General features: G+C 40.5%; 1 protein-coding gene across 1 annotated transcript in view; it reads right to left on the bottom strand.

Moving 5' to 3' along the window:
• The window catches only part of TG (thyroglobulin), a 162,969-nt gene that overhangs the window by 64,720 nt on the left and 89,380 nt on the right, over positions 1–8,869 (bottom strand). Inside the window, exon 41 of the mRNA XM_086609570.1 lies at positions 2,205–2,404. Coding sequence (XP_086465696.1) covers positions 2,205–2,404 — 200 coding nt within the window. The remainder of the gene's footprint in view (positions 1–2,204; positions 2,405–8,869) is intronic.

The following is an 8,869-nucleotide window of genomic DNA, read 5'->3' as shown; positions in this document are numbered from 1 at the left end:
CAAGAGATGGAGGCAATCCATACCATCGATCCACTCTTCTACATCAAAATTGCACTGGTAAATAAATCAATTAATCAAAAGATGAAGTCAAACACCATGTTTGCTCTTAAATGATTTTAAACAAGACCACAATCAGAGACTACTTTTTTCCAATCATACTGCTGAAAGATTAAATACGTTATAAAAAGTCCCCATGACAGCTTTGCATTGATTTTGTACAATCTTTTTTCAGAACTGTTCCAAACAAAATCTATTACAGGGCAGACATAGGAATCTCAAAAGCATTTTGCTATTTCAGCTGCACGTCTTCTTGTAGAGAAAGTTTCATGTATCACACCTCTCTGTATGCTAAGAAACAGTATAATTTCTTTTTAATGCATGACAAAGACCAAAACAAGGAGAGCAAAACTAAGCTTTTGCAGAAAAGCTGTTTTGCTTCATGGGATTTTCCCTCAGGAAAGCTATATTCTCAGTTCCATGACTCTTAGTCTGTGTGAACCTCCTTTTTTTTTTTTTTTTTTAACAGTAAAATTAAAAGTATGTAATGATTCTAGTGTCTTGGAACAAAACCAAGACTCATCCCTTTATAGGAGGTCTAGGTGAGACACCTGAGCAAATTAACAGTTGCATTCTGCATCACTTCATTACAAAAAAAAAAAGAAAAGAAAATATAAAGTATATTTTTAAGCCACTGCTCTTAGTGCTTCCGTGTGTTTCACAAGAAAATCAAAGCCGTTGTGACACTGTAAGGATAAATACTTAACATTACTTTGAAATAAGTAGAAATCCTGCTTTTTCCAAGACAATGGTCTGCACAGTCCCCTGGAAGAAAATTGTTGTTACAAACACTAGATTAATTGGAAGAATTGATGCATCTGTCTGCTCATTGCACTTGCTACTGTTTTCTATTTTTTGATGTCCTGCTGTAGGAGAAAGGAGGAGTTTAAACTTTATTTTATAACAGAAAAGACGTAATGTGGAAGTACATTCCAGAAATAACAATAAGCAAAAAGGTCCTTGCGTTTCTCTCTCATCAGTTGCTCAAGTGGTAAATCGCACTGTATCCTGTTACAGCTTTCACAGAGCCCCATCCTGAGCCATGTCAGTAAAGGGTTTGTGAATTCAGAGAAACAGTAGAATGAAACTGTACTCTGAGAGAAAAGGACTCTGGTTCTACTAGCAGATTAGCTGCTATGCCAAGAGCTAAGTAAAAATCTAGGAACTGTAAGAGGAATTACCCGACAATGACACAAGAAAACAACTACTAAAGAGCGATTTTCAACAATTTCCCTTGACTTTCCCACTAGAGTGATGCAATTAAAATAATCTTACTCAGACACGGGGATGCAAAAGACACACTGAAGAAAATCAAGTAGTAAACAGAGTTGTCATTATTTTCAAGGCAAGATTTTATTTATTTGGGCCCTAGCTTTCCTGGACCTAGAATTCTGCTCCTCTGCTCACATTTCCAAGTGACCATTGCTAGCAAAGAGATCATTTTGTCCAAGTACTGGTTCTACCAAATATATAAACCTCCTCTTAAGATTAAGTCTCAATTTCAAGGCACACTACTCTCATCTGAGGCTGTAAAGGTTGATGGCAGTATCAACACTGACAAAGCTGATCTCAAAGTTCTGAGACTCGACATGAGAAGGGCTGTAAAAATAGAGATCGCTTGGGGTTATTGTGAAAATGGTCCAAGCTGGCAGCAAACAAGCCCATGGGTAAACGGATTTTTACCCTCTTTCTGAAACTTGCATTTGCTTTTAAATGAAATCTGTCATGAGATCAGATAAAAAGATTGGATACTTTAAACATGCGGATGTTTGGCTCATCAGTTTTAGATTCTACAAACTGCTGATCAACAACCGTATTTATGGAATGGAAACTAACTTCTAAGTTGTACCTATAAGTTATGAAAGAAGGCTATTTATATAATACACAAAAAACCACAGTGACGAAAACCAGATTCTTACTATGACTAAATCAATCACCAAAGTGCATCTCTTGTACATCCCTGTGAAGCACCCAGCTCTTGGAGACAGCAGTCACAGGTGAGATGAAAAATGATTATAGCAATAACAGCCTTATTAGTGCTGCCAAGGCACAGATGAAATAAACCCAACACCCACATGCTGCAGCATCCTCACATCTGTAACAACATCCTTTCACAATGAAGGTGAAGCAGAAGGAATGGGACTTACCATCAGCAACGTTCTCCTGAAGAGATCCATATCCGCAGCCTCTGTGAGTAGGTGAATGCTGGTAACATCTGCCCCACCACGGTCAGCTCCTAAAGAAACCTGGCTTGGATCTCCTCCAAAGCTAGCGATGTTCTGCTGCACCCACTTCAAAGCTGCCAATTGATCCAAAAGGCCAGCGTTTCCACTCACCTCAGGAGAGCCTATTGTAGAAAATAAGTAAATAGGTCTGAAAAGAAATAAAACTATAAACATTTGAAGTTTTGATTAAATGTTAAGTTTTTAGCAGCTCTTGCAGCTGAACCTTGGCAAAACTGATACTGGAGCTTAAAAGCCTGAAGTGGTCTCTTCCAAGGTCATCACTATATAAATAGACCCTATTTCAGGTTTTTAGCACTCCAAGAATTTAAAAGAGCTAGTATTCATTGCTGTAGTTACCATGTACACTTATTCATTAAGCCGCTGAAATAATCAGGTATTTTGTAAGACAAAGTAGAGAACTTGGCTGTCTCTATCTGAAAAAAAAATACTCTGCACCTGTACTTTGGGTGGATGAAACTAAGAATAATTAAACCTTATTCTGTTTAATTTTCTGTACTTTCAAAAACATTCGATCATCTCTTTCTCTAGATAACATTCTTCAGGAGCTCTATATTCAAGCTCCATAACATAGTGTTTTTCATTATAAGGCCACAAATTAACAAAAATACAAAAAAAGACAGTTCATAAAAAGCTAATATAATTAGCAGTTCTTCCAACTGCATCCTTGGAGGTGCCTAATTATCCTGATTATAGAAAATAACACTCCTATTTCTAAGCTTCACTTGAACACCTCATGGCAGGAGACATGAATCCAGGCTCAAGTATCCATAAATTGAGGCCACAAGATTCTTTTTCTAAATAAGTAACATGATCTTAAAAAGAGTCAAAAGCAAACAAAACAAAAATCGAAGTGTTTGCCAAATTCAACCAACTGTTTCCCTGGAGTACACCTAATTGCATCTTTTTTTTCCTAGATCCCCTTTACACTTGCCTGACCAATTATTTATAAGCCACATCATCTTGCATTTCTTTACACACATACAGATATTATTTTAGAATTTATAATATCTCAATATATATCCTTTGAGATTGACCTATGTCTAACTGATAGAGATCTGAACTATATGTATTGATATTTTTGTTTCCTTGAAAACAAAAGAAAAACGATTAATCACATACTTCCACGCTTAGCTATCACCACTGAAAAAACGACTTTTCAACACCAACTGATGGTAACCTGATACTTTATTTATATAGGAAAGTAATGCTGAAAGCATCTAATTATGCAAACCCCTAGGCAAGCTTAATTTTATATCAACAAAAGCAAAAATAAGTAATTCCTACACAGTCCATAAGAAAGGAACAGAAAATGATTATTTACTATCTGCTTCTTTTCAATTCACAATGAGCCATTCATTTTTAACCATTACAAATTCTCCACATTCAAAACTTGAAAAAAAAAAAAAAACAAAAAAAAACCCAAAACAACAAGACAAGACAAAAGCCAGGAATAGAAACACAGCTGAAACTATTTGTTTCTTCCATTGCCAAGACCAAATAGTACAATTTTAAAGTAAGGGTACGCTCAGAAACTAGAGATTAGCAGGAATAGATAGAGGAAAAAAAAAGCCACCACTTTGTGGACAGGCAGCCCTATCTCAGGCAAAGAGCAATTGAAAGCATCCATCCTGGTAGATACCCACATGCCTACCATAATGAATTACTGAAAAATTATAGAGATTGATTTAAGCAGAAGAGCAGAATATAGAGGACATCAGATTATTGATAGCCTTGCAGATCTTACAGATACTCATATCACAGTAGCCATCACTATAAGTGCCCTTTCAGTAGGACAATCAAGAACTAAATAACCTCAGAAACTACAACCTTCTACCTATAGCTACCATTTCAGATGATCAGGCCAAGCCACACCAGCAAAGCAATGGAGGGAAAAAACTTCTCCTGCTTTAGTTATTAGGTGTTTTTAAAGTTTGTTCTGCACACCATGACCAGTTTCTAGGGTTCTCAATTCACCAATAAACCCATCCTACGCTGTTAAATAGAAACTTCATTTCAAGGGTTTGCTGCCTCATGAGACCTCCCCAGAGGAAGTGAAATCCATGTAAATGTTTTAGCCACACAATGTGCCTGTTACTGGTATACTAAACAAAAAGACAGAGGAGGGAAATGAAATCTGTTCCTTCTACCCTGGCAAAAACCACAGCCAGGTTGTGACATGTACCCTACTGGGGAACAGATGCATTCACAGACATTCATGGTAGTTAGACCAAAAGAAATGTGTCTGTCAGGAATCTTTCCCACTGTTTGAGTGATAGGTCTGGATATAAATCTCATAAGTGGACTTTTTGCAGGAAGACATCACATTCCTGGGGACCACAGGAGAATGAAAAGAAACTGGTGTTCAGAAGGAAGCAAACAATGACAAACATATGCATTTCCGTTATTACTAAACGGGAGAAAAACAATACTGCTAAATTTAAGCACAAAAATCATTCTGATTTATATGACTTCAAGGACACTTCAAAGAATCAGGCCTAAAACATGACTGTCTTCTCCATACTCTTTCCATCCATGTCACTGGCAATTCACCTTAACTTTTCTGGATGCAAAGTGATAGGCGAAGGCACTAGTAAGAATGTGCATCACTTTTTGCAACATTAATGGGTGATAGCAAATTAAATTAAACATACTTTTTACTTAGAAGAATAAGAGCTCTTTGCTTGCAAAGAGCCCTGTCAATGAGAGACCAAAACAACTGCAGAACTAAAAAAAAAAAAAATAAAAATCATAGAATCATTTAGGTTGGAAAAGACCCTTAATATCATCAAGTGCAATCATTAACCTAACACTGCCAAATCTACCACTAAACCATGTCCCTAAGCACCACAGCTGTAAGTCTTTTAAATACCTCCAGGGATGGTGACTCAACCACTTCCCTGGGCAGCCTGTTCCAATGCTTTACAATCCTTTTAGTGAAGAACTTTTTCCTAATATCCAATCTAAATCCCCCCTGGTGCAACTTGAGGCCATTTCCTCTTGTCCTATCCCTTGTTACTTGGGAGAAAAGACTGACACCCACCTCGCTACAACCTCCTTGCAGGTAGTTGTAGAGAGTGATAAAGTCTCCCCTCAGCCTCTTTGTCTACAGTCTAAACAGCCTCAGTTCCCTCAGCCACTCCTCAGGAGATTTGTGCTCCAGACCCTTCACCAGCTTCGTTGGACATGTTCCAGCACCTCGATATCTTTCTTTTACTGAGGGACCCAAAACTGAACACAGCACTTGAGGTGCAGCCCCACCAGTGTCGAGTACAGGGGGACAATCACTTCCCTAGTCCTGCTGGCCACACTATTTCTGATGGGAGCAAGGATGATATTGGTCATCTTGGCCACCTGGGCACGCTGCTGGCTCATATTCCGCTGGCTATCAACCAATAGCCCCAGGTCCTTTTCTGCCAGGCAGCTTTCCAGACACTCTTCTCAAGCCTGTTGCATGAGGTTATTGTGACCTAAGGGCAGGACCTGACATTTAGCCTTGTTGAACCTCATACAATTGGCCTTGGCCCATCAATCCAGCCTGTCCAGATCCCTCTGTAGATCCCACCTACCCTCAAGCAGATCAACATTCCCACCCAATTTGTTGTCATCTGCAAACTTACTGTGGATGCACTCAATGACTACTCTTCATGTTTGAAGGAGTCAGAGGTATTCCACTAACCTGTTGTGGACCAAAGAATGGATCTTGCAGTGGGACCATTGCTCATCAGAATGGGTATGACTGAAAATCCGTGCTGACAGGGAGCCTGGTACAAACATACCACACCTCATCATCTCTACATGGATAAAAGGGGACATAAGGGAGACAGGAGTGTGGCACTGAAGGAATTTTCAGGGCTTCCCATGAACATGGCGCTTAGATTGCTCCAATGACTCTGGCAAAGAGCTTTTCCTACTTGTTCCAGTTCCCTCTGGACCAACGGGATTTTCCAAGATGCACACCAAGGATTTCCCACAGGTGAAGAGGCCAGGAAAGACTGCACTTTTCCCTGGCCACAGCTCCACGGTACAGAGAAGGAGAGAGCCCCCACTTATAATGAACCACCTCTATTTGAAGGTTTGCAGGAATGCAAATTCAGCTCATGCATTGATATTTTGGGACGTGAGTGCAGATCCCTACGAAAAAGAGGCTGGAGCATTTTCCTGATCCCTAATTTATGGACCATCACATAAATATTGCTATATAATATTCAGCCCAGCTAGAAGTTTCCACTTAGGAAGAAACCTAGGTGAGAATCACAGGGCTGAAGGAGGTTAGTGGGTAATGTGTGGGCAGTGCTGCGTAATGGAAGTTTGCACAGCACGTATCCACATTGCATTTGGCCTTAGCCAAAACGATGCCACAGTATCACTTTCATAAGTGTCTGGTTTGCACTGATGAAAACAGTGATTCTTTCCCCAGATACACCTATTACCAACTTCATATCTAAATGAGCAAGGAGTTTGTAGTGCCAGCTCTCTAGTTACTGAATGAAAAAAAAAAAAGAGTTTGCTGGGACTCAGCTTTGAACAAAACAGTAAAACAGAGAAGGGAAACAAGAACCAGTAGCTGCAACTATAACTTCAAACTAGGCAAAATCCACCCAGCGTCACTAGTAGTAAATACTCAAAAGAATCATGAGGCAAATTATGTAGGTCTGGTATTTGCAAGAATGGCAAATAAAACCTCCCACAGGTTATAAAGGTACTAAAATGTCCACTAGAGAGACCAAGGATTGCCACCCGACTGATGGAGCCAGAGCTCCACTTGCAATTGTTGCATTTTCTCTCCACAGCTCTCTACCTTAAATTCCCCAGCCCCAGTCAGAATTTAAAGATAGTAGAAAGAAAAGCATTCCCTACTTGCTTAAACAAACAAATCTAATAAAAGGCAAAATGAAAAAAGCAATCCCAAAGACCAGATGTTTAGGGAATCATGAATGCACATTTTCATGTGTGTATGCATCTTTGTGCAAGGTAAAATCCTACATGTAATGGGAATTTGTATAAATTTTAATGGCAATTAGGAGGCAACAGGAGAGCAAAAGTGTCCTTTGCAGTAGTGTAAAGGGGAAAGGATGCAAGCACAGAACACATGAACGTGCAGTCACCTCCAGGACAGTAAAAGAGGCTAACAGAATTCAAATGAAACATGGCAAGTCCTTCAGAGGAGAAGTCAGGCTGAATTACTGAGGAAACAACCAACTACCTACCTTTGTGCTGTACTTTCCATGCTTTCATGCCTTTCTTACAATTAATCTGCAGTTATCCCTCTCTGCCTCTTCCCCACTCTGACATGTGCACAAATAGAGCATTAACAAAATTTTATGGATGGAACCATGGAAGTTGGAGACATTGAAAACCATATCCACAATGAAAGGCCACTGGAATTAGCAGGAATTTTGATGTCTAACTGCGCTGGTTTTACAGGAGGGGCTGCGGAAATGGCCAAGAGATCTGAGAGAAACGGCCATGCAGACACTAAGGTCAGTGAAGACAGAGCAGGAGAAGGCGTACCAGAGCTGAGATTCCCCTGCAGCCCATGGTGAGATGGTACGCGGCCCCTCTGCAGCCTGTAGATGTTAGCGGTGGAGCAGAGATCCACCCGCAGCCCGTGGAGAACCCCACGCTGGAGCAGAGATGCCTGGGCCTGAAGGAATCCATAGAGAATGGTCTCTGTGAGCTGCTGGAGGCTGACAACGAGGTGGAGAGGCATCTGGAGCCTGTGGAGAATCCCATGCCAGAGCGGGTGGCAGCTCCCTAAGAAGCCCTGACTCTGTGAGGAAAAAGCCATCACTGGAGCAATCCGATGGGTAAGGATTGCATCCTGCAGGAAAGACTCACGTTGGAGAAGTCTGCAGACTGTCCCATGAGGAGCGGATCCATTGGTACAGGGAGAAAGAGTGTAAGGATTTTTCCTCCTTTAAGAAATGAGCGGCTGAAACAACATGTGATGAACTGACTTGCAACCCCCCATTCCCTTTGCCCCTGCAAAAAGAGACAGAGCTGGGAAGAAGGGAGGGGTGAGGGGAAGGTGTATTTTTGAGATCTGGCTTTATTTCTTGTCATCCTCTCTGAATGAGCCATTAATTAATTAAATTAATTTGTTCCCAAACTGAGTCCATTTTGTCCGGGGTCATGGTTGGTGGGTGATCCCTCCCTGTTCATATTTCGACCCTCAGGCCCTTTGTTACATTTTTCTCCTCTCCACCTCACTGAGGGAGAGGAGTGATCGAGTAACCTCGTGGTAGCTTTGCTGCCAGCAGGGCTGAACCACGACACTGATGTACCTTCATGTGTGTCCGCAAAACCCAATATCCACAGTTACATCTGCAAACAGAAGTCTAGCCAGTGCTTTGATACAGATGCTTGGTTTTTGTTTGTTCTTGTCCCTTTGCATCCAGCCTCTTCCCTTTCTCTTCAGATCAAGTCCCTACCATTTCTTGGCCATTTTTTCAAAAAAAAAAAAAAAACAATCAGTGAAAGATACAGATTTCTCAAGTTAAAAAATAAGTTAACTTAAAAAATAAAAAAAAATTAGAAACGGAAGTGTTGCAGAATGCAATTTAGCC

This window comes from Tauraco erythrolophus, chromosome 3 (assembly GCF_009769465.1).
Source record: "Tauraco erythrolophus isolate bTauEry1 chromosome 3, bTauEry1.pri, whole genome shotgun sequence".
In the NCBI taxonomy this organism is placed as follows: domain Eukaryota; kingdom Metazoa; phylum Chordata; class Aves; order Musophagiformes; family Musophagidae; genus Tauraco; species Tauraco erythrolophus.
Note: the sequence above shows the minus strand (reverse complement) of the source record. Positions and strands in the feature narration are given on the sequence as shown.